The 26,520-nt window shown below is 43.5% G+C and overlaps 1 protein-coding gene and 1 pseudogene across 2 annotated transcripts in view; both read right to left on the bottom strand.

The window, feature by feature from the left end:
• LOC146347333 (leukocyte elastase inhibitor-like) overlaps window positions 1-129 on the bottom strand; it is a 32,608-nt pseudogene extending 32,479 nt beyond the window's left edge. The window contains exon 1 of the transcript XR_014790261.1: window positions 59-129. The product of XR_014790261.1 is annotated as a leukocyte elastase inhibitor-like (transcript). The remainder of the gene's footprint in view (window positions 1-58) is intronic.
• Window positions 130-7,471: 7,342 nt separating this feature from the next.
• Window positions 7,472-26,520, bottom strand: part of WRNIP1 (WRN helicase interacting protein 1) — a 36,741-nt gene continuing 17,692 nt past the window's right edge. The window contains exons 4-7 of the mRNA XM_084850481.1: window positions 18,903-19,126; window positions 11,731-11,886; window positions 9,889-9,968; window positions 7,472-8,828 (exon numbers count right to left, since the gene is read on the bottom strand). Coding sequence (XP_084706607.1) covers window positions 8,565-8,828; window positions 9,889-9,968; window positions 11,731-11,886; window positions 18,903-19,126 — 724 coding nt within the window. The 3' untranslated portion in view covers window positions 7,472-8,564. The remainder of the gene's footprint in view (window positions 8,829-9,888; window positions 9,969-11,730; window positions 11,887-18,902; window positions 19,127-26,520) is intronic.

Genomic DNA, 26,520 nt, shown 5'->3' with positions numbered 1-26,520 from the left:
GAAGGAAGTTATGGGGAACAAAAACCGGGTTTTGCGCGCGCGCGTTTAAAAAACCCACTTTTCCTTGCCTTCTTCCATCCTGATTGTAGTTCTTTCCTGTTCAGCACGCTGTGAAATAGCTGTGTCGCCATTCTTGAAAATGGTTGCCCTGTGTGAAGATGCCGCTACGAAGCTTTCCACTTATCAGGGATGCTGCAGCAGTGGATTTTCTGGATCACTAAGGGCGGTGGGGTGGGGGTGGACAAGATGACGTTGAAGATGCTCTCTGCGGAGGCTGGTTGGCTCTGATGTCAGTGGGGCTGTGAATCCGCTCTGGGTTTCAGTCCGAACCCCAAAGGAACTATCCAAGGTGCTGAACCTTATCCCCAAAATGGGTTCAGCACCTTGGATACCTCACGTAGAGAGGTCTAACTGAAACCCAAAGCGGATTCACAGCCCCTCTGACATCGGAGCCACCAGCTTCCACTGGATCCTTTCCAGCTATGATCCTTCAGACGGGTGGTGGTACAGTCCGGCCCTTGCAAGGGCCGCATGGCTAACAAATGGTCAGTGCAAAGCAAGAGGAGAGGATGCAGCGCCCCAGCGGTACCTCCATTCTCACTTTGCACCGACCATCCGAGATTATCAGAGCAAGCGCGAAAGAAGCCCTCTTCTCTCTCATTCACTCATGCTCACACCGCTGTTCCAGATTCAGGTGAGCCCGCTATCGTTACCTTCTTCAGGGGCCACCAAAATCCTCTATCGAGCACCTCAGAGAACATTCAGGCTGTTTATTCCTGCAGCTAAACATGCATACTCCAGCTCAACTGAAAGTCTGAGAGTGAGGAACGTGATTGGTTTGCATTTTAGCTCCATCTACTGCCTGCTGGTGGCATTGAAATTAAAACACTCCCACGATGTGTGTTTTTTTTTAAAGAACAAGCTGCTTATTGAAAAATACTTTGCATCTTATAGATCTTTATAAAGAATCTTATTGGTCTTTATAGTGCTGGAGGATTCTTGGCATCATGTTCTGTAGTCAGATATTGTCAAGGGCTCCTTGGAGGCCTCTCTCAGTCTAATCCAGTAGCCAAGTCCAGACACAGACAAAGGGATTCCTTTCAAAGCTTTATTCTTCTTTTACAACTTAACAACTCTACAGGTAGCAACTAGATCTGAGCAGCAGAGTACCTATGCCCTAAGTTGGAACATTTGGTCCCCGTTTGAAAGGGAATCACTGGCAGACCCCCTGAACTTAAGGACTAGGGAGAGTCCCTCCCCTTTTCCCTTGGATCCTCGGGGCACAGCCGTTGTTTGCGCGCCAACCGGGCCCTGCGCCTCCTTTCCACGCCCTCCATCTGGCGCCGCTCTCTGCGTCGGTGTCGCGCGTCCACCAAGTCTGCTATCTGCGCTTGGTCACTCCCTGGACTGCTTTCTAAGCTAGGAATGCTGGTGGGAGGAATCTCCGTCAGCTGTTGGCCCTGGGAAAGAGGAGCGCGCTCCACTCCCAGGAGCGACTGCTCTTCCTCAGAATCAGAACTACTCTGGGATTCTATGGGCTCAGTGTCCACCCTGACAGATATGTATGTGGGCGAGAGAGCTTTTGAAGAGTTGCAGCATTTAGTTTTGCTATGCAGGTTAAAAGAGCAAACTTACACTTTATGTGCTAGTCTCATCCATTATATACAGTGCTTTATCACTGAAGTACTTTAAAAATGTATTTTTTTAAGCCCAAGATCACCCAGTGTGCTTTATAGCTGAGTGGGGATTTGAACTCTGGTCTCCCAAATCCAAGCTGACACTTCAGAACTGGCTTTTGGTTCAAATTTCCATGTCTCCCACATAAGCACCATCATGCTTCTGCAAACATATTTGTCTCACCATTCATATAAATCAGGCACTTGGCAAATCCAGACCAAGCTTAACATACCAGGATACATGGCCAGGATCACCAAGGTGACATTCAGTAGTCACCCAGGATAGGGTTTTACTGTGGCAATAATTTTGGGGGTGGGGTGGGGGGCTTCCCTTCTTAGCATTACCATGGTTCACTTGCTTATGCTGTTCATGAACACCAGAGAAATTTTTACAAATTGCCCAGAACTCCAGGTATGCCCCAGCTCTGGGCACTCAATATATGTAGGAAGCAACAAAATTTGATTTCATGGTCATTATTCCACTCCCTACCAACAGTTTTCCTTGTGTTACACAGTTGTGCTGTATATGAGTTTGGTGGAAGAGACAGCCTGAGCTGTCCCATTCTGCCAGTTTTAAGGAGTTTGTGCCATACCCCATAAGCCATGGCTAGGGTTGCCAATTTACTAGAAAATAGAGCCTGGTCTGTTCCTCTGCCTTTCACAGCAGCTCAGTGTGAAGAAATGCACAGGTAAAGTTTTTCTTAGGATAGAGATAAACATGATCATGTGCTGATGGCCTGCTCAGCCTAAAGCATAGCTATAGAGACTGGTTGAAAAGCTGTCTTAGCCACTGCTCCAGCATGATAGCTCATAAGTTCAGGAGTTAAACAAAGCAGCCTTTCAGTCTGGAATGAAATGTCCAAACTTTGTCCAAACCTCTCAATGCTGCTAGAATTTCTAAGTTATACATACATACATGCTTCCCTGAACTTTCCCCTTGCTGTGCCCATTGGACGTAGTATAACAATTATTCATTCTGACACAGTGCAGTGCAGTGCAGTGCTGTGGATTCTTATGACATTACAAGTCTAGAATGGAGGTCAGCTAACATAAAAGCCACCTTTTGGTAGCAAGGCAACAGACCTTTCAACTAGGGCTGTGCATTGCTTCGGTGCTGAATCCAAATACCGAAGCAAATCGGGCTGCTTCTGTAGCAGAAATCAGAGTCAGAGAGACCACGGAGTGAAGGAAAATGAGTACTTCTTTATTTAACGTGCGGGCTTAAGGCTGGAATCACTTCCAAAGAGCCAGAAGCCCCGAGGCATAACCACACATTACTTTTATAGAGATGATGACACACAAGCGACCCTTTCTCCCACCCCCTCTCCTGTGGTTTTACAGTTGGTACAGTTGTTTATAGTACAGGAAATGGGCCATAGGACATTCTATCTTGAGAACAAGGATACAGTCTTGCAGTAAGCAAAAAGGCAAAATCATGACTGTGTTGTGCAATTCGGCTTGCTGACAGGGGAAGTCTCTACATTGCTGTTCCTGCCAAACTATGCTAGCTCAGCAAGAACATGAGACCACTTAGTCTGACCCCCGACATGGCTGCTACACTTCGGTGGTGCCTCGGTGAGATCTGAAGCAGACCAGACCAGCACCAAGGCAGTCTGAAGCGAAGCGAGTCACTGCCAAAGCACCTCGGTCCACCTCAGAGATTCAGAGCTATTCTCATGTCTTCTGAAGCCCAGACAGCCTGTCTCTAAATGTATCAACTTGTGAAATATCAGGGAGGGGGCAAGGAAGAGGATGCTGGGGGGAAGGGAAGAGGAGGAGGGAGGGAGGGAGCTTTGGTGAATGGCAACTCTAGTTGCCAAATTAGGGCTGAACTTAACCCAGAAGTCTCTAATCAGTGGAAGTGGTGGAGGAGGGGGGGGGGATACTGTATATACTGGAGCTCAGCTTGCATTTGTTTTGTTGTGAGAGAGAGAGCTGGTTAGAACTAGCTAGTTGGCTAGATTTGTGTGTTTTGTGTGTGTTGTACTGCAGCTTTGTTGTTCTTTTTTCCCACCCAGCCTTTCTCAATTCAACTATTCCTTTTTTTCCTTTTCTGGATTCTTTATTTTAAAAACCAAAAACATTTAAAAAGTACTTTAGTTTCCTCCTTTCCTTGCCTTGCTGTTTAGCCCCCCGCCCTGCCGCCACCCTTCTCAATTCAACCATTCTTATTACTTTCCCCTCTTCTTTCTTTCTTTCTTTCTTTCTTTCTTTCTTTCTTTCTTTCTAGATTCTTGATAATTTTTTTTGAAGTACTTTAGTTTCCTGCCTTGCCTTGCCCTCCCCCCCGCCCTTCTCAATTCATCAATTTTTTGTAGTTCTTTCTCTTTCTTTCTTTCTTTCTTTCTTTCTATATCCTTTATATAAAAAACTATATAAATATATATAAAAAGTAAGTACTTTCCTTTCCTTGTTTTTGGCTCTCCCCACCCCACCACCATTCTCAATTCCTGTATTCCTTCCCTTCCCATTTTTGAACACTATAGCTTTTCCCTAAAATAAAAATTAAACCCCCTTTTTCTTGCTTGTAGGTAGTTCTGTATTTGCTTTTCTTTTGCTCATGTGTGTGTGCATGCTTGTGTTGTGGTCAAGCAAATACCATGTGCAAAGCACTACACACATTGCCATATAGTATTTAAATTTAATACTACACTGTGTGGCAAAGCAAGCCCAATACAAGGCATCTAAGGGGTCTTGGCAGGGGCAGAGGTGGGCAAGGTGCTGGTGGGAGTCGTGGGACCCTTCTGTGCAACCAGTGAAAAGTGATAGCTCTTTGCCTTGAGAGTTTTTGTTGAAAAAAGCACATAGCACAACCAGCCTGCCAGCCTGTTTTCCCAGGTAATGTGTATTCCATTCAGGCAAAGAGAGCCTGAGGCCATGCACTGTGATGCTGAATAGGAAAGTAGTACTAGCAGAGAGGGGTTATTTGCACTTCAAAGAAACCTACACCAGAGATTAGGGATGGTGACCTCCTCCTAATCACCACTTAAAACACCTAACTTCTCTGATTATCCTTTTATGCCCCTTGGTTTGAGTTTTTGAGAACAGAACATTTTACCTGTGCCTAGCACAAAAACTACTGGGCCAAACTGTCTGCAATTTGGCAGGTGGAATCACTTCCATGAGGGCTAACAGGTGCCCAAATTTCATGCACTTCTGGGGAAACAGTGAAAAGTTATAGCTCTTTGCTTTGAGAGTTTTTGTTGAAAAAATCAAATTTTACTTGCTCCTAGCACACAAACTACTGGGCCAAACTGTCTGAAATTTGGCAGATGGAATCACCTCCATGGGGGCTGCCAGGTCTCCAAATTCCATGTATTTATCATGAAAACTGAAAAAAGCTATGGCGATTTCTGTTTTCCAATGCAAGTCAATGGGAAAAGTCAAATCCGAATAATTCCAGTATTGGAATCTTGCTTCGGATCCGAATCTGAAGTGAAGCAGACTGGGTCTAAATCAGTCTGAAGCAAAGCAGGCGGTCCATGCACAGCCCTACTTTCAACATCTAGAGTTCAATTGATGCTTGTTCATAAAGCCAAGGATATACCCAGCTGCAACTGCTCGACCACTTTCTGGTAGTGGATTCCATTTAAAAAATTGTAAAGATTGTCCCCATGCAGCCATGAAGACTAATAGATGTAATCTGCAACTTGTTATTGAATGTGTTCTTAATGCATGTGTGGACAGAGGTGTACCAGAGCTGGCTCCCCCAGTACAAAAGCATAACATGATTTAGACCCAGTCTCTCTTCCTGCGCAAAAGTACTTCATTTTGAAGGAGTTTGCCCATCACCACAGATGGCTCTGTCTAGATTAGCACATATGACCAATGGAATCTTAATTCTCAGCAACTGCCCAAGTGATATAAAGTAAATGCACTGCCATTTGGCATAGGATTCACTTAAATCAGGTCAGATTTGGGCTTGCTCTGTAACCTCCAATTTTTTAATTCACATTAGCTGGTCATATGTTGTTTTCTTCCAAAGTCCTTGGAGGAATTAAGAAGGGCTAAAAATGAGGCGATGCAAGGTCAAGTTACTAATGGCAGAATGTTAGTACATACCTGTGTTAAGCCATGGAGCATGCTCAGTGTGAATGAGATGTTTCCCAGATACTTAGCAGAGCAGGCAGGCTGAGCTAGGTATCCATGAAATCTAGATTACTTTGCTCTTTATACAACATACTGCTGTCTGGGTGTTTACCAAAGGCTACCCTTTCCCTTCCTGAATATAGGTTTGGCCTAAAGGAAAACATGAATGTTTATACGATCCCATACGTTGCATTTCTATTTATAGATGGTTGTGAGCTACAGTAGAGCACATTTCATAGACTAAAGGTGTACTAGCAATATAAAAAATAAAGTTTTGACTTAAGCTTGGGGGGAGGGGAAGGTTCACCATTGCAGCTGCTTGTTTACAGTGTAGGATCATGGTGGATATATTGTTTGGTTCCTCAGTGAAGGCTTGGAGCAAGGGTGGGAAACTTGTGGTCCTTCAGATGTTTTGGCCTACAACTCCTATCAGCCCTAGCCAGCATAGCCCACCCTTGGCATAGAGGCTGCAGAATATATTAAATACACAAGGAAGGCTTTGAATACAGTCTCCACTTTTCTGCAGTTCTAACTTCCTTGGGCATCTTCTGAAGGTCAGTTTGAATATAAATCAGCAGTGTGGGAGATGTGTAAGCATGTATATGTAATGGTGAGCTGACTATTGTGTGAGTCAGCCAAAAGAAAAAGAAGGAATTAACTGGCAAGCTCAGCAACAGCAAAAGGCCTGGAAGACCACGGAAGACAACTAAAGTGTATGACTGCAGAATCCAGGTTCCCCCAGTAATGAATGGTCTGTGTCAGTTTTGGATCTTTTAAAATAAGTATCAGGAGGGGTTGTGAAGATTTAAAGCAAACAATTATAATAGAGGTAAATATGACATTTCTGATCTCCCCCGCTAATAACATATTGTCAATTACTGCAAGAAAATTAGCAAACATGTTACCAATCCATGTGCCTTAATTTGTTTAGTGTCTACAGCACCATTTTCCAAATGTTTGATAGGTGATGCACTCTTCTGTTCTGAGCATGCCTCCTGAAGGGGTGAGCCCAGTACAGTAATTCCTACAGAGTTACAACAGACAACCTCCTCTGAGGACAGAGTATTCTGCTGCAACAAGAATGACTGAACAATCCAATACCACCCAATACAAAGACACAGATTTTTTTTCCTTTACCCTCCGTAGGGGGTGATTGAAAGGAGGCATGCAAAGAGCAGTCCACCATGCAAAGAAAGAGAGGTCAGCCTCCTTTTGCAGAAAGATGTTTTAGGCTCACGAGGGCCTAACTATTAAATATCCTGAGAAACACTAGTGTGTCCCAGCACACAGTTTGGGTATTACATGGCTAAACCATAGAAGAAGGGTGGGCAACCTGGTGCCCTCCAGATGTGTTGGACTACAACTCCCATCAACCCCAGCCATCATGGTCAATGGTAAGGTATTCTGGGAGTTGTCATCCAAAACATCTGGTGGACACAGCTTGCCTATCCCTGCCATAGAACATCGTAGCTGCAATCCATCAAATTTCTGGAGTTCATCTGGATTAAGAGACTGCAGTCCACCAAATTTCTGGAGTTCTTGAGCAACCATTCCATCATTAGCTATAGAAAATGAATGCTTACCAACCACATACAATGCTTTGGCTAGAAACTGAATGCCATGCATTCTGTCAGGATGCATATAGCTAACACACTGTCATAACCAAAGGTCTTTTAACAAAACACACACACACACACACACATAATTTCTAAATCAACTTTATTTACACAATTTCACATATTTAACAATATGTTAAATTTCAGTTACATATTTTTTCCATTTTAAGGTGCAAATGCAGTAATTCTTTTCTTACCTCATCCCTTTTCACAGTTTTGAGTAAATCACTTTAAAATTACTAACCAAGGGCACGATCAGGTCAAAATCAGGTACTTTTAATGGGATTGATTTAAACATACACTTAGAGAGCAATCCTATGGTCCCCTAGACAGAGTCTGGGGGGCCATAGGATGCTTTGGATTCCTGGATCCGAGGTCGGTGACAGTGCTCCAACCTTGGACCCAGAAGTCTGAGCTCCCCTCCCCCTCCCAGATGGCACAGAGAGAACTGTGCCAGCTACCTCTCCGAGGTCACAAACACAACCTCAGAGGCAAGGGAAAGGGGGCATTTCCAGAAAGAGGAGGAGACTGGGGAGGCCGTCTTAAACCTTATCCAGAGGCCTCCCCAGCCTCCTTCTCTTCCCTCCCCAACACCTCAGCTAGACGGGCAAAAATGCCCGCCTGGCTAAAATGCAGAGCGGGTGGAGTGCAGAGGCGAAGATCACCTCTGCTGCTCCTCCCGCTCTGCACTAGATGGCCGTAAACCTCTGAGTTTGGAGGCTTACGGCCATCCTGCCAGGCTTGCACCCTTAATGATCCCAGTACAATCTTTGGGACTTGAAAGTGTCTAACTTTGGCTAGATTGTGCCACACATCTTTTATTTTAGAAAGAACGTCTGTTATCTGACTCAGATGTGTTTGCTTCAGTACAATAATTTCAGCTAATCTTAATCCCACGTAACGGTAGGCCAACAACTCTCTATATACTGTCTAAAACTTCTGACATACATTCCGCCTTAGGGTAAAATGGCTTAATGTCAGCCAAACAGACTTTTGTCATAACAAATCTCAACAAGTCATCAATAGGCATGCCACCATGAGCCTACTGATTCAATATTATCAGCCCAGAAAACATGGTGGCTTTAAAACAGAACTCAAATAGTAAGAAAATATCAGAGAATTTGCATTAAAACTGTGCGTGGTGTGAGAGAGAAAGACAGTCAAAGGGTCATCACATTCTCCTTTAGGGGAAAAAGTTGATCCCTTTCAGCTCTTCAGGCAGGTAATCCTGCTCTACAGGTTCCTTATACATAGGGTTATATTTATACCCTTTACCATAGCCTATGTCTTTCATGAGCCTGGTTGGCGCATTCCTCAAGTGCAAAGGAACAGGCGGAAGTGTTCCTTGGTGGTTTCTCAGGCATACCTTGACGTTGCTATAAGCGCTGTACACTTCTATAGACTTTGGTGCTCTGGCAAAATAGATTACGCACTGTGCCAGTAAGACCTGTACAACAAAAGGAAAAATCGACAGAAATCAACAGAGCCGTATATCACACCAATAAACCCAGCCAATGTATTTGGGCCTCATCCTAAATTCTTGCTGCTTAGGTATCAATTGTTTCCCACCTGGCCTGCTCCATATTATTCCAGAGAAGATATAGAGTCAGGTAGCTACCAAGTGATAATGGCTTACAGTAAATGCCCTTGGTTTATAGTTTCACTCTTTTACAGGATAGGGCTGACAACGGGGCTGCGGAAACTGATACTGAGTTTGTAAGCTCTTCAGATCAATTTAAAATAGTACTATACATAGGCTGAGAGTTAAAACATGCAAACAACAGGCACATGGTACAGCTGGCCCATGCCATGTCAGACCGCAGTGGCAGAGGTGTTGGTGTTGGGGAATCACACCTTAATATCTATCCATCCACACACCTACATTACACACATGCGTATTAGACTAGACCCCACACTTACTCGTTTTCTTTGAGAAAGCCCTTACACATGATTCCCCTGAAATGCTATATTCCTGCAAAACTGTACCCTGTGACTGGCCTGAGCATCTGTTTCATGTCTTAGTTTTTAACACAACAGTAGCCAGTTCGGACGATCACAGGGGGAAAAGAAACCAACTGCTGACTGCCACCAGTAATTATTATAGTTGATTGTTTCAAAGACCAGGTTCAGACAATCACAGGGGGAAAAAGAAGCCACCATGGCTTCTTTTTCCCACCCTGCGAGTGCCAATCGTGTGACCGCCATTTCCCTAATTGCCCGCAACATGGCGCAGGTTATCGTGTTGTATGGACCCGGAGAGGTGCAGGGCAGGAGTGGCTTCTAAACCACTCCACAACTCCTATAACGAGCCATGGGTTGTGGGGTGGTTTAGAAGCCACCCCTGCTGTACAACTCGCCGGGTTCAGACGACACGATAACCTGCGCTACGTTGTGGGTGACTGGGGAAATGGCAGCCGTGCAGGTAGCACATGCAGGGTGGGGAAAAGAAGCCACCCTTAGAAGTTGAAATGCTGACAACTACAGAAGTGAATTCGTAACTACTTTACCTCACACTCTGGCATTCCAATAAAGTGGCAGCCTTGATAAGCAGCCACTGCTTGAGTTAATGCTAAGGGATCTGCCAATCCTACAACCAAAGAATTAAAAAAAAGAGTTCATTAGTAATGTAATACTCCATATGTGCCTTTTTATTTTGTAAGTGAAGTCTCACATTACAGCTGGCATCAGGGGGTCAGCATTGTTGGGCATTTGCCAAAGCCTGCACCTCATGAGGAGGCCCACTACCAACTCATACAGCTCCTACTCCTTTCTGCTGCTGCCTATACACCTGTCTCCTGTGAGCAGTGAAAGAAGCAAGGGGTTGGATCCAGATTTAGGTGCATGCAACTGTGCTGGCGGAAGTGGACTACTCTGTCCCTTTCTCTCCATAGCAGCCCCTCCAGTCCTTTGAAAAAGGACCTAGAGGGTGAGGGGAGCCTGCTGAATGGTGGGAGAGGGGGGATTCCATGAAAATTGGGTGGAGGCAGCTCCCATGGGCACAGCCCTTCCATCCACAGAAGGCAGATCCTAGATCCAACCCCAAGGAGGAGGAGTAAAAGCCTCCGCTCACCTTGCCCTCATCCTCTGGGCAACTGTGCAGCTTGGGGCCAAAGGGAGAAAGCAGAAGTAAGGGCAGTTGTGACAGCACTGAGTGGGTCGACTGAGGGCATCTTGCCCTCCAAAACATGGAGCCAGCTTTGTCTCACATCACTGAAGTAGTAAATAAAAGGGCCGGGTTTAGGTATCCGACATTATACTAAATGGAGCAAGGTTTCAGTCAGCACATTTGTGTTGTGTTGAGGTGGGATCCCCCAAATCTTGCTAATAACCCAGTTAACAGAGGCTTGTCCAGTCAAGAAGTAAAGAAGCTTCCAAGACCAAGTAAGCAAGACACGGCGGAGAGTGGGGGAGAGAAGGAGATGACTCTGTTCCCTGCCATTCCCTCCTGAGAACATACTACACTAAAAACAATATTTTATTTTAGCCCAGTTCAGCTCTTTCTCTGTCCTTGATTATGTTACTTAGATGTCCTTGACTGACCATAGTGTTTCTATTACACACCACTCTATGTTGCACTGTGAAGCTCATTCAGAGCCCTTGAATGGCAAAGGTGCACCACAGCTAGAACAGGGGGCCCTTTTCAGAGGAGTAGTGGCCTAAATGCTGTTGTACAGGTGCCTGGCGAGGCACTGTGTCAGCATAGCCAATGGGCCAGTCCATGTTACATTACAGTGCTAGTAGGAAGGCATATAGAATCAATTCATAAACTAACTAATCTGGAATGAGGACACAGCTCTGCAATATGCAAGGAATTGGTGTCCCCATTTTTTGAGGGGAGGCGTCTTGGAGATGTCCAAGTCAACCAGTGGAACTTCAGTAATCCAAGAGGTTTTAACTTTTGAGAACACCAGAATTAGTCTGAAAATAGCTAAAGCATTTTGGCAAAACCAAAGATCTACTCCAGACAGATACAATGTAATTTTGGGAGCCCTGTCTTTGTCAAGTACACCTGAGGGTTCAATCGATACAGGGGGCAAGCACATCTCAAATGTCTATGGACCAGATGTCCCTTTCATAGTGGCTGCCATTAAACAACTAGATGGCTACTGTGGATTTAGCAAATATGGCTCCAAATCATGCCTGCATTAGCCTCCTACAGAGCTGGATCCAAGGCAATACTGACCAAGTATAAGAAGTGACTTTGTTACAACCCACAAACAAGCAATGACTGTGTGTAAAATGGTCTTGTAGGGAATATTACTGGGAGCACAGCCTAGATCTGTACTTAGTGATGAAGAAGTCTTAAAAACTAAGGGAAAACCATACCGTTGTCCTCCTGAGTTACTCACCTATATCTTCACTTGCGAACCTCACCAGCCTTCTTGCCACATACAGTGGATCCTCACCGCCTTCAAGCATTCGGGCAAGCCAGTAAAGGGAAGCATTTTCATCGGAGCCTCGCATAGATTTGTGGAGTGCAGAGATGCAGTTGTAATGCTCTTCGCCTATTCAGAAACACAGCAAAAATGCCATAGCACTCTGAGTCATCCGAAGCAATGGGCTGGCAGTACGTTCAGGGCAGACAAAAGGAAAGACATCTCTGCGGTGCCTAATTACAGCATTAATTGCTGTAAGATGTAGTGATGGCTGCTGGCTTAGATGGCTTTAAAAAGGATTCCATACATTCATGGTGGATGTGTCTATCTATGGCTATTGTCCCAGACAGCTACGTGCAACCTCTGTTCTAAGCAGTATACTTCTAAGTACCGGATGCTCAGAGCAAGGACATAGGAATGGGCATCACTTAGACACCCTACTTGGGAAAGAGGCAGGCAGGCTGTTGGACAAGATGGACTCTTGATCTGATCTGGCGAGGCAGTCTGTTTGCTCTCATAAGTCTTCGTAGGCTTTATCAGTGGTTGTTATCGTTTAGGCTAGCAAGAGCTCATTTTAAGTGTGCATTTATCCAGATGCACATTTTTATATTGCAAACTATTTATTTGTTACATTTATATCCCCCCCTTTCCTCCAAGGATCCCAAGGCAACATACACAATTCTCCCTCTCTCCATTTTATCCTCTGTGAGAGGGGTTAGGCTGAGAGCCTGTGACTGGCCCAAAGTCTCCCAGTGAGCTTCATGGCAGAGTAGGGACTAGAACCCAGGTCTCCCCAGTCCCAGTGCAACACTCTAGCCACTACACGACACTGGCACTACTAGCTGCGTATCTTATTCAAAGCGACTGCGTGCACTGGTATCACTATGCAGTTTTGCTCCTATAGCCCAGAACTGCTCCCTGATGTGGAAAACCATATCAAACACATTATTATTATACACTACAAATCAGCTTTCTCCACCCTGGTGCCCTCCAGATGTGTTGGATTACAACTCCCACAATCCCTGACCATTAGCTGTACTGGCTAGGACTGATGGGAGTTGCAAGCCAAAACATCTGGAGGGGACCAGGTTCAGGAAGGTTGCTGTAAGTAACGTATAACAATATTTGGGTCCGAGTCCTTCAGCCTCGGAATTTAAAGGCAAAAACTTTTGTAATTTCATTATAGAATGAAGGGCTGCGCATTCTCCATGTTTATCCCACCATTTATGTGCGAAGAGTTGGAATTTTCTTGTCTCCTTTGGATCCAAGTGCTGTAGGTTTGTTCTGTGAATGACATTTATTCTTCAGTTTAGCCAAACCGACATATATACAATAGCTCAACTGAATTTTACATTTCTTAAAGAGGTCCTAGGGCAAGTTGAGGAGGCTGATCTGAAGAAGCTGACCACAGTGGTTTCTGGGTGCCGCCAGCAGGCTCAGAGCACATTGGCAGATCACCGCTTCCTGCCATTTTGCCACAGAAAACCCACTGGCACCTTCCCCACCACAGCTAACTACTACCCCTGTATTTTCATTAGCGAAGGTGTAGGCCTGCATCCTTCTTAACTGGGGTTTCCTGAGAGTTGCCCTACCCGTATCTCAAAAGGCTGGTCTCTTTGAAGACACACAAAGGCCAGCAGCAGACAGCTATTTTTAATAGTGCTCTGCACAAAGAGCTCACTGGTATGCCATCATTATCAGGCCAATATAAACAGCATGTCTCTGCTCTGTCACAGCATTCAGGCTTTCAACTTGAGCCGGCAGCAATAAACCCAGCAGCTGGGAGTCTCGTCACACTTCAGGGAATGGCGACGCCTGGTCTCTCAAAACCAAGAGGGCCTTTAAATATTTGGAAAGGCAAGTGCAGCCTATCTTTTCCAGCCGGCATTCTTTTGTGCAGTGTTTTAAGCCACTAGGTTTCTTTGTAGCAGATCGGGAAGGGAGGGGGGAGTAGACAAAAGCCATAGCAGTCATGATAATCACTACAACACACACATTTATACACACACACACACACACACACACACACACAATGTAGATATACAAACACACATGAAAGCACAAAGATGGTCTCATGTGAGGAGATCTGAGGTAAAAAGGCTCTGGTTGTTAACATTCTCATAACTGCCTTCAAATGCTGACCTCTTAACTCAGCTTTCCTCAACGTGGAGTTATGGTTCAAGACTTCCGGAGGGCACCACATTGAGGAAGGCTGTCTTAACTGTTCCAAATTATGCACTCAGTTAAGAAAGTTGCAGCGAACAAGAGTTATTTTTAGTAACTTAAATAAAGAAGTTTCCAGAGAGTTTCCACAAGAATCAGTGTTTTCCTTCACAGCACTAAAGGTGATCGTGGTTCTTCACTTATATTTTTCCTGTGTGTAATTTATGCTGTGCTTGAATATTCAAGTTCAGGGAATCTTTTTAATCAGAGGTTCTAGAGGTTGAAGCTGGAACCTTCTGCAGAACACGTGCTCTACCCTGGATTTGTGTAAGTAAACAAACATTTTTGAGATTTCCTGTGCGGGCTGAGCACACTGTTTTGTTTAAAAAATCTTGGACTTCAAACTAAACTGTTGAACTTTATTTACAGAATTATTTGAGAAACAGGACAAGTCATCTGGCATTCTGATGAGGATATTCCCAAGCTCCTTAAAGACCCAAATGGCTTCGTATAGTCAATTTTGATCTAAATGGAAGCTGAGTCAGAGGTCGGGTGCCTAGCGTCGAGCTGATCAAAATTCACTTTCCATGTTGGAATAGGAAGTAGAAATGGGGGTAGAAAAAAGCACGTTACAATTACTACAAAGGAAACTTGTGATGTTTGTTGCATGCATGTATACTGCAGGTTTGTGGGGCAAAGTCAGAGCTAAGCAGTCTCAAAAAAGGAGAAAAGCAGCAAAAAAAACCCACCCCAATTTGGAGACTAGGTGAAATAAGGAAGCAGAAAGTTAGGAGGGTGCTTCTTCACAGTTGTAAGAGAAGCCGGGGGACATGGTTGGGAACAGTCCAAAATGGTGATAACTGAAAGAACAGAGCCAGCCTTCTTCAACCTGCTGCCCTCCAAATGTGCTGGACCCTAACTCCCATAAGTCCCAGTCAGAATAACCAAGGCCATGCTGGCTGGGAATTCTGGGAATTGCAGTCTAACACATCTGGAGGGCACCAGATTGGGGAAGGCTGGACTGGGCGGTGGGAATCCTATCCGGCCTGCCTTTGTATCTTCAACAGAAGCTTGAGCTGTAGCAATTAGCCATTGGAAAATATTTACCTCCAGGCCATGAAACACTTCAAGTGCTTTTTGTAAATCAAATCACACTATAGTTCAAAAGTTGCCAACCCTAAAGAGAACCCTGGTTTATGTGGGAAGTTCCCCTGCCCCTTGGGAACTTATGACTGTTGAACATGGAGACCAGGCTACCCCCAGCCTGGTGCCCTCCACATGTTTTAGACTACAACTCCCAGAATTCCTGACCATTGGCCATGCTGGCTTGAGCTGATGGGAGCTGGAAGTCCAAAGTATCCGGAAGGCACCAGTTTGGGAAAGGTAAACATATGACGTTACCAAGTATAGGGCCAAACCATTGATCTATCTGGCCCAGTGCTATCTACACTGACTGGCAGTGTCTTCTCAGTGGGTCACCTTTATGCAAAGTATATTATCTACCATTCCAACAATGTTCTTTGACCCTGGTCTTTTGTAAAAAAAAAAAAAAAAAGGAAAAAAAAAAAAGCTTTTCTGAGATTTCCCATGTGGGTTGGGTTGAGTACACAAAGGCTCTGACTTACTGTCTGAGTAAACCCAGATCACATACAGCTTATACAGAAACACCGACAGTCCTTTATCAAGAACAGCTTTGCACTTTGGTGGTATATACCACTACCATTTATACCAGCCGCATTTTACCTGGCCAAAAGAAAGTAACAACAGAGCCAGTTTGTGCCAGGATGATTTTTGGAAGGGTGTTGGTACACATAGCTGCAGTATCCTGCTTTGTATGTGCAATCCTCAGCATAGATGTTAAAATTCTAAACACGAACATACAAACACGTGCTAATATGAGAAGAGAATATAGCTTCATGCCAAGGATTATACACAAGTATCAGGCACTTGGAAAAGAGATCTAATACCACATCTGCTTAGTAGCTGGCCCTGGTCACTGCCAGAGACAGAGCAAGACAGACCATTGGCCAAGTTCTACAAGGTTATACTTAGCTGTTTAGGAAGAGGCAGAAATCTGAGTAATAATTGCCATGATTAACGATTAAAACTTTACACCAATGGATTATATGCAATGTTAGTCTTACTTAAGTCCCATTCATTTCAATGGGTCTACTCTAAGTAGAACTAACATTCGGTATAACTCAAAATGGTTTGAGATAAGAGGGAAGCACTGTCCTTTTGTTGCAACTTTTCCTTTCTTTATAATTGCTTGAGTTGTATTTTGTACAAAGCTTAGAAAAGAACTGCAGACGTCTGTGTCGCTGGAGAAAATCCAATGCATTTTACCGGTCACTAAATGGATAAGAAATGTTGCCACTTCCGGCAACAGAGTAAAGCTTAGCATCGGGAAAATGTGAATTGCATTTGTTCAAAGGCGAATTAAATACGAGCATGTGAGCAGTTAAATGCAAGGAGACAGGTCTAATCCTCAAAGTGCAATCTCCAATTCCGATCTCCGCCGCAAAGACAGACAGAAATGGCCAGGGTTTGTGACACATAATGGTGCCAAGTCACGAATTTAGCAAGAGCTGGTATCAAATTAGGAATCCGTGTATGCACTTATACGCAAGTAGTCTGACATAAGCAAAATACAAAATTCATTTCCTTAAAAAGGAATGCCAAAAATAAAATGGGTCACCGAAAATTTCAACTAAATATTGGTTGAATGGCAATATTGAGGGGGAAACATTCCTGTCAATTTCGGGTGAGGGGTGGGAAAACACCAATTCCTGAAAACAACTCTAACACACCCGATTGACAGCATGTGAATGAGAGATTTTGGCAAATATGAGGCTTCAGTAAACAAATCATGGTGAAACAGACTTCTACGTGTCATGCTAGAGACTGAATGATTTCTCTAGGAGCCCTCCAAATCTGCCGGTGAGAGTTTAAAGAATGCCACTGTTAAGTCTAAGATTTTATACCATATATAATATCAATTTCAAAATTAATCTCCATGGCTTGCATCAGGTTTATTCCAGCTATTCACAGAAATGATGGGACATATTAGCCCCATTTGGGCATGGTGAATTTTGCCCTGCCTTCTCCAACCCTGACCTTCCCATAGTGACCAGGAAGATCAAGGGCGATTGTAAGCCTGCTTGGCTGAATGTGTCACAGTTCTCCTTGGGATCATGACGCCCTGACTGCAGGGAGGACAATAACTGTGTTCAGTCCAACAGGCTTACAAGGGCTCTTTAAACCTTCCCGCGTTGATCGGGTCTGTAAGAGGTGGGGCTAAAGGACCTCTATGGATACAATTGAGAATCCCTGGATAGAACTTTTGTAATAACTGAAACCTAGAGGGGTAAACTCTGCTATTTTAGAATCCTAGGTCACTATTTTCATCACTCCCACTGAAGTTGGCTTCCATGTTGTATCAAGTGGCCCAAAGACACTTTCAACAGAATCAACAGAATCAACAGAATTCAACAAAATCAAAATAACAAAGATTTTTCCATCAGCTGCAGGGGTTTGTATGTGTACGTTGGGGTGAAGGAAGGTAAAATCTTTGAATGCACCCCAATGCTCTGCACATAGAAAAATAGCACACAGCAGAGAGTGGGCGAGGCATAACCCCTGGCATGCTAGTTTTCTAGGTGTAGGGATTTCCTCTCACCCCCAACCAAGAAAAGCATTAATACATGCAACACTGCTGCCCACCCTTCCCACAGCAGCCTTTAGTGGTCCAGCCACAATCTTGGCATTATTACATAATTTTTAAAGAGAGATTCTTATCCTCATACTACAGCACTGACAGCGCTCTTGGGGCAATACGCAAAATATCACAAGCTATTCTTAGTCATGGACAAAGCCATTTTATTCAGCTGCCACACTGTCCCTAGAGAGAAGTAGTATCTGTTACCCTATCCCTTTAAATGTTGCTCCCTTCGAGACAATAGCTTGGAGTTCACAGAATGTTGGCTGCCAATCTCCTCTCATTAGTTTCATCTCCCTGAGCAGCACAGCCTCCTCACATTCTTCATGCTTATTGTTGAAACAGGTGCAGTGGGGCTCCAAAGAGCAATTCAGGGAGAACTGGGCTTGGCTATGGTCTCTCGAAAGCAACAGTTACCTTATTAGCCAAGACCTTCTCGCTCAGGAAGACCTGGGTCAGTGGAGGGTGAATAAGGTTAGTTTCTTCTGTATTTTTAGTATTTCATGCATTTGGCCTCCTGTTTTATTGTTTAAATTAATGCTGTTAATTTGTATTGTGGTTTTACCGCTGTGTTCATTTTTATGTATTATAAACTGCTTTGAGAGTAATGCTGGATATAAATTCTGGAAGGAAGAACATAAAAAAATCACAATGAAACAACATTAGGTTTGTTTCTGTCATAATAACCCATAGTCTATTGTTATGTCACAAAAGGACAAACTGTGGTTAAGTTAAACTATGGTTTATTGAAACAAGCCAACAGTGGTTTGTGATCCTGACTTATTTCAACAACCCATAGTTTAAACTTCAAAAGAGTTCCAGTTCAGACACAACAATAAACATTAATTCGCTTTTACCATGAAGCAGATGCTCCTAATCTCTTCATTGTGGCTATGATGGAGTAGGAGTGAGGTGGACTGAGTATGTGAGCCTGAGGTTTGCTGCTCCTCATTCACATAATGCTTCAACATGGTTTAGTGTTAGACTCAAACTGAACCATGGGGTTCCTGCCTCCCTTCAGAGAAATGCTTTAAAATAAAATAAAAAAGTTATTTTAAATAAGAAAGACTCCTACAGTACCTTAAACAACACTCTTTGATGTAACTGACTAATACAGCTACGCCTCTGGAATGTGAAGTTTCCCTTGATGGTGTAAATATACAAAATGCAATCATCCAAAATTTATAGCTGATCTGGGTATCTGGATTCATTGATTGCCATGATAGCAGCCCATATGGCAAGGCTGCTCTCATCAGCTACTCACCGGCTTGGTCGTATAGAATGTGGGATCGCTGGAGACCTTCCTTCACGTGGTCTTCCGTGATGACCACTCCAGTTGCAGAACAGCCATATGTGTTACTCTGATGGGGGAGTTTAGTTAACCTGGCCTGGACAGCCATCTGGAGTCCATTCAGTCCAGTTCTTGCATCACCATCACAAAGATAGGCAAGAGTGTTGATTGCTTTTCTCTCGATGCACACACATGATCTGAAATAAAATCATACCATATTGCTTCTCAGAGGGACGTGACATATGAGTTCATTCTATATTGTTCACAGGGGAACATTTTTTTGCACTGACCATTGAAAGCCAACTGGAGTTCAGCTTTATCCTGATGAAATATCACTGTAGTTAAATGTTACAGGAGCTTTACAGAGAATAGGGGTGGGCAGCCTAGCACCCTCCAGATGTTTTGGACGACAACTCCCATAATCCCTGACAGCTGGCCATGATGGCTTGGTGTTGTGATCCAAAACATCTGGAGGGCAACAGGTTGCCTTCCCACATGTAATCAATGGGCTGTGCCTTAAGTGTCACTACATGTTAAATATCTGTGAGCATTTTAACCATCACCCAAAATCTGTCTGTACTTGCAACTAGACAATGGACAAGAGAGACAGATTAAGAGAAAGCAGAAGAGACAGATTAAGGGGAAAAGAGATGAGACAGGTAAAGGCTCCCCCCTCCACCCCTAATATCAAGAGAATGTATCGGTAATGGCAATACTGAAGTTGAAAGCAGTCGGCTATTAAAAAATGCTGCCCTTTCTTTTGGGGTATGAAACAGCACTCCAATTTGTATATGCAAAGTCAGAAGCATCTGAAGATTTGGCTTTCCATGTTTTACTACCATTCTTTCTTTTATTTACTCCATTTTAATCCCATCCTTCCCCCCACTCCCCATTTTATCCTCACAACATCTCTGTGAGGTAGGTTAGGCTAAAGGTCACCCATTGAGCTTCGTGCAGCTAAAATGGGAATTTGAACCTTGTCCAATATTCTAACCTCTACACCACATTTTTTACTAATAGAGAAATACAGCCAACTTGTTTTCAAGGGCAGAAATTACCACGGTTAGGAGTTTGGCATGTAGAGAACTTCAATCTGTGCTGTTTCCAGCTATTGACTCACTGCATTTATCCAACAGGAGATTAGTGTGGGGAGATTGGAATAAGGAACAATTCCTTATGGAGTACGTTGGCACTGCAAATAAATCCACAATCACCAGCAGTTCTGCACTTCATTCACTGAGTGATTTATGATCATTTTCCTTAAATGGGTTGCAAACAACTACAGCCATCAAACAATTCATTTTGAAGTGATTAAAACTTACCCTTTAATCAAATTAATAATTTAAATAAGTCTTAAATTATTAATCAAATTAATAATTTAAATAAGAAGGTTGTCCTTTAAATAAGGACAACCTTCCCCAACCTGGGGCCCTCCAGATGCTTAGGACTACAACTCCCAGCATCCCTTACAATCAGCTGGCCAGGGCTGACGGAAGTTACAGTCCAAAACATCTCGAAGGCACCTGGCTGGGAAAGATGAGCAGGGGCAGCATATCTAAGGGGATACAGACTCACTTTGAAGAAATATAGCTACCATGAGAGATAGGAGAATGACCAACGGGCCTATATTACCATTGGAATTCCTACCTCAGTGCCTTATAGAGGAAACTGCCAAGTTACAAATAAGTAAGGACAGGGCCATCCATCCCTTTCGCCACTGCCAACCAGCTGTACAGCATGCCACATGAAAAACAGCTTCAGATGGACTCAAGCAAACTACCGCACAAAGGGTGGGTAAGGGCAACTTTAGTTGACAGATACAGCTGTAAAGCACACGCACATGAACACACACACACCATTTGCTGATTCTAAATATTTCTCATGCAATGCTAAAATTGTGTAATGGATATTGCTATTTTCCTGTCAACCCAGAGGTAGGCTGTTTTTGGCATTTGCTAATGGCAGGAGCAAATTACATCACAACTCATGGTCTGTTGACTAGGAAGCCTACCAAATCAGCCAGACTACTCCAAGATAGCTTCACAAACAATTTGAGAGGATGTCCACTGAATCCCACTGTAATAAACACAACAGCAATTCCCATGAGCAGATATTCTTATTTGCTCAACAGTGCTTCTGTAGACCATTAGGTTGTTGCTACTTCTTGGAGATTACAAATCTACATTTGTAAATGAGCTGAAGCTCACTAAAAGGTTATTTGTAAAAGCAAAGTGAGCTGTACAAGTACATATCATGTCACAGTACTTGTATAAAATTAAGACCAACCTAAAAACAGCTTTAAAACAAGCCAAAAGAGTTAAATAGGTTGGATTAAATGTTTCTGCAAATAACAGTAAAACCATGTCTTGAACAGATACTTGAAAGTACAGAACTCCACAGGTTTAACTCTCCCTGTTGTTTGGAGTCACTGTGTGTAATAGAACTGCAATAAGATCTTGGAGCATCAATCCTCATTGACAATCTCTTCTGAGATGTTCAAGTGAATGTATCTTGCATTAGACCATCCACAGCAAGATATAATCAGAAAAGGGTGGGTCAAGTTGGCCGGTATCTTCATAGAATCATAGGGTTGGAAGGGGCCTACAAGACCATTGAGTCCAAACCCCTGCTAAGTGCAGGAAGCCTGATTCCCAGGCGGTCTCCCATCCAAGTATTAACCAGGGCTGACCCTGTTTAGCTTCTGAGATCAGTTGGTAAAGCCTTTATGAGAAGGGAAGTTAACATGTTTCTGTTACCACTAACAGTTTGCACCTGCTCCAAAGATCAAGGCCTCCTCTGCCTTCTTTCTCCCAAAGAATTGATTTATTCTAAGTGATTATATCCCCACCCTATAAGGAGGTTATCAAGACAGCTTACAATTATTACTTCTTAAATACATATACATGAAATAAATCAACAATAAAACTAAAGTACAACATATGGTCCAAGAACTTTGTCCTCATCAGTGTGGCTGAGTCCTTGTTACAGCCAATGATGGGATATGGGAAGGAGAGTAAATCTTAGATACACACACACAGAGCAGATAACCCACTGGTCTGCCATGGGACCCTGGTAGGTTGCAGAGAATTTCTTGGACATGTCTAGAGTGCAAACTTAGTTCATGCAGGCTCCTGGAAAGGCCCAAGAGGCCTTACCAGCCATCACCTTGTCCAAAATGAGAGTTCACTCTAGAACACATCCAGTGCTCTTTGGCTACTGTGCATTACAAAGGAAGATTAGCAGTGGTGGACAAGCCATCTTTTAAATGACATATGATGCTACCTTATACAGAGTCAGGCTATGAGTTCCTCTTGCCCACTGATGTTTACTCTGACAGGCAGCAGCTCTCTTTGGGTGCTAGGCAGTGGTTTTTCCCAGCCCTGTTACTGGAGATGCTGAGGATTGAAGCTGGGACTTTCTTCAGGTGAAGTACCCAGTGCACTCAGCCCATGTAATTTTTTCAGTATTATAAAGTGAACTACAGAGACTGAATTACCAGGAACAAACTTTACTTAGCAGTGAGCTGCTACCACACTGAAAGTAGTCAGATACCCCTTAGCAACCTTTCCTTAGTATCCTTTCTCTGCTGGTGTCACCCAGAACTGATTCCCCTCATACAACCATTTCTAAATCACTTTAGTTCCTACTCACATTGCAGCCACTGAATGATGGTCTCTGCCCTTGGCTGCCATTGCTGATGAGCCCTTGATAAGCTTCCAAGGAATCCACATATTCCCCAGGACACAGCCTGAAAGCTACTGATACACATCATAAAAAGAGAAGTAATGTAAAATAACACATTATATAATCTAATATATTGACAAAGGATTCCAGTGTCACAGTGCCCATTCAACAGAACAGTTATACAGGCAAAACAATCTAATGAATGCACTAATTGCCTCAATACAATACTATTCTGCAGACCCCAATGCTGAAAGCAATGCATGTTCCCCTCCACCCCAAGAACTTTCCATGCTCACTGAAAAGGAAGCCTGCTGTGATCCTAGAGCTTTCACCTTTCTGGGAGAACAGCTCTTCATTATTTGCATATGGTAATTTAAATATATGTACCTTTAAAATTGGCCATTCCCAGGCATAGAAGCCAAGTGAAAAATAAACACAGCACAAGGCAAACCTGTGTGATGCAGGGGTTTCAAAGTTTAAAAACAAATTATTTTAATTTTGTGACATAATTCTCTGAGAAAATTCACAATAGTCACAAAGTACCAAATTACTTCGGTGGAGTGGCCTGGATTAAAATATAGTTAAAGCTTCCACCTTTTCTTCTTTCAGTTCCATATTCTACTGCTGTCCCTTTATCCTACATGAGGTAATAACTGCCAGGCAGGAAACTAACCTACCTTCCTGCCTCTGAAGATATCCACATTCTCATCGTACACTTGCACCATTTCGTATTTTTGCCAGTCTCCAAAATTAAACACAGAACAGACTGGACACCAAGGCTTGATGTTTGTAACTTGTAACCAATGATAGTTAGAGACAAAAATATAAACACACAGGCAGGGAGGACACCCCAGGACCTAGCACTGGCTGACCTTGGGATGGTATGACTGCTAAAAGGGAAAGGGAAAGTACAGCTAGCACACAAGTAATGATAAAACCTCAACTGGGACATTGATAGTATTAGCCTAAATGATTAAATCTTTCAATGAAGAGGGTAGAGATATGTTAGCAGCCCACTGTGAAAGCAATTGTTGTTTATTCCTGTCTTCATGCATGAATCCTCCGCTGATGGATACAAGTAATGATCTCCAGTCACAGGAACATGATAAGCTGCCTTGTACTGAGTCAGACCATTGGCCTAGTATTGTCGACAGTGATCTCGGGCAGAAAATCCTCCAGTGCTTCATTTTTCTGCAGATGTTTTTCCATATCGTAAGTACATTAGTAAAAATGAATGTATGCCAATTGCAAATACAATGGACAGAATCCATAGGGTGCTTATGTCCCCACCAATTTTCCTGTGCCCCACCAATTTCTGTCCGCAAACAATGCCCACAGCTTGTGGGACGGAGAATTAGCACTTCTGGGGGCAACCAAAAATGAGCAAAAACATTTGTCTGTGGAACGGGGCAAGTTGGCGGAGGTCTCATAAGGGAGCTCCGTCGACCTGTCCTAATTGGGGCTTCCTCTAAGAAGCATTAAATCTCTGTTGTGCAAGCAGAGGGTCCAGCTTGCACAGTGGAACTGGCAGGACACAGTGCTTGCACAACAGAATCTGTGGGGAACAAGAGATTTGGTTACTCCTGCCAACTGCTTTTCTCCTGCTTGGGGTTCAGAAACTGGAAACAAACCTGGCCGTGGGATGCAGGAGACGCAGGAGGGAAAAGCAGGGAGCCCAGGAAGGGTTCTGCTTCACCTCCCCTTGCTACAGGTGTTCAGGGAAGTCCTATGTTTGAAAACACAGGTCTGCTACTCTCATAGGTAGTGCTGCCCCATGAGAATGAGATTTGCTCATAGTTGCCCAGTGAGCTGTATAGCCAAATCTATACAAATCATGCCAGTGACCTGGTTTGCACATAACAACCCAGAGTATGGGTTGAGTATGGGTTATTGCTGGGTTGTTGTTTTGTGCAAACCCTGCACTATGGTTTAACTATGGGTTGTTAACCACGAACAACCCAGAGTTCACAACCCAACAACAAACCATGGGTTTTCTTCCTGGATTGTTTGTGGTTACCAACCCATTGTTAAACCATAGTGCAGGGCTTGCATGTAATGACAACCCATGATTCAACAACAACCCATGATTCTTTTCGTTCACATTTTTATTGTTTACAGCCAATGGCCATTACAATATAAACACAAGAAAATGTAGCCTTGGCAATACAAGTAAAAGATTTTGAACATATGTTTAAATTAAGAACAGAAACTCCCCTTAGCTTTTATCACTGATGTGGTTCAGAAAGGCCGCTCTTATCTTTGTTGCACCTAGCATAAACAGAGCTACTCTATAACTGACTAATTTACCTTTATTCGCCAGCAGACATCTAATCCTAAGATTATCAGGTAGGCCTCCTAAAGAGGTCTGAAAATGGAGGATAAACTTAACCCTAGGTGAATTATATAGGGGGCAATATACAATACAGTGTACCACATCTTCAATTTGGCCTGGGTTGTCATTACATGTGAACCAGGTCAACTCCTCATCATGAATGCTACACATAGGTGGCTTGCAGAATAGGTGTTAGATCCAGGATCTGCCTTTTGCAAAAGGAAGATCTCCACTTGTGGAAGATCTCTCTGCTTGATTTTTGCTTATCCTCCTAACCCCCCTTACAGCTCACCCCATTCAGCACAGTCTCCTGACTCTCTGTGTAGCATTTTCAAAGGACTGGGGGAGGGGGGGGGGCTGTCTTGGAAAGGAGATGGTGAGGAAGTCCACTTCCACCAGTGCACTTGATCCATCATAAATCTGGATCCAAGTTTGGGAGTACTAATATGTATTAACATATATGCAAAAAACCATCTCAGGGGAGCATACGATAGCAAACTGTTCACTTTTGCCACAAACAGCCTCATCTTTCTGTCAGCCTTGCCACATACAACAACAACAACAACAACAACACTTCTGGCACCATTGTCACCACTGACCCATTTCATTAGAACTCTTTTGGAACACAAGATCTGGTAAATTACAGGGTTGTCTGCACATACCCTCTCTAATGCAAAATTGGCAAAACCCAAAAGGACTACTTCAGCTTTCTGTGGCTTCATCCCATGGTGCTGCTGCTGCAATTTATAAAGGCCTAGCACCACTTGCAAAGGTCCTTCCATCCAATCAATGACCCGCCAAATCAATAACTGGATAGGAAGGTCTCGTATGACTGGCTTCATCCAGGTGGCGCCAGGCTTTTAAATGCTGCAACAGAATTGTGGGATGAAGCCATAGTAAGGTGGCTCTTATGTCGCTGCTCTTGTATATAAAGGGCATCTAAGAAGTCTTGTACGTCTTGGCTGTATGACTTTGAGCAACCCAGTTGACCCTTCTGTGCTTCTGTTTATAAATGTTTGCCCAGTTTGCAGAGCTGAGAGGATAAAATATAAATGGGCATCAAGAACGTTGACTTCCTCCAACTAGCAATATTATGCAGGAGCCATACACCAATCAACTCATTCTTTATAAGAAATGAGATGCAAAAAATGAAAGTTTTTTATACCTAGCCTGGTTGGTGGATCTTCATGTTCTAGTAAAAAACAAAGTAGATTCCATATGCCTGAAGTCTGGCCACCACCAGTAGACTCAACTTACTCAACGTATACAAAGGGATACAAAAAGAGTATAGTGAAACACAAAACCTTGGATGGAAAGAGGAGAGGATTTCCTTTTACCTACATTCCATCAAGAAACAGAAGCCTCCAAAACTCAGCCAAAGAGTTGTCATAAACCCAGCTGTGACATTACGTTAAGCCTGTCAAGCATGTTGCTTTTCCCTACCCATCTAACCCACAGTTTTATTCCCTACTGCAAGAAGAATGAACAAACAGACACAGCATCCTAAAGGAAACAGAACTCCTCCCTTTGTTTTCTGAATGTAGGCAATCTAGTTAGGAACTCCATACCACTTTT

The sequence above is a fragment of the Heloderma suspectum genome, chromosome 4, assembly GCF_057233095.1.
Source record: "Heloderma suspectum isolate Gila_16-S chromosome 4, 16-S_ref, whole genome shotgun sequence".
Taxonomy (NCBI): domain Eukaryota; kingdom Metazoa; phylum Chordata; class Lepidosauria; order Squamata; family Helodermatidae; genus Heloderma; species Heloderma suspectum.
This window is presented reverse-complemented; position numbering and strand designations above follow the sequence as displayed.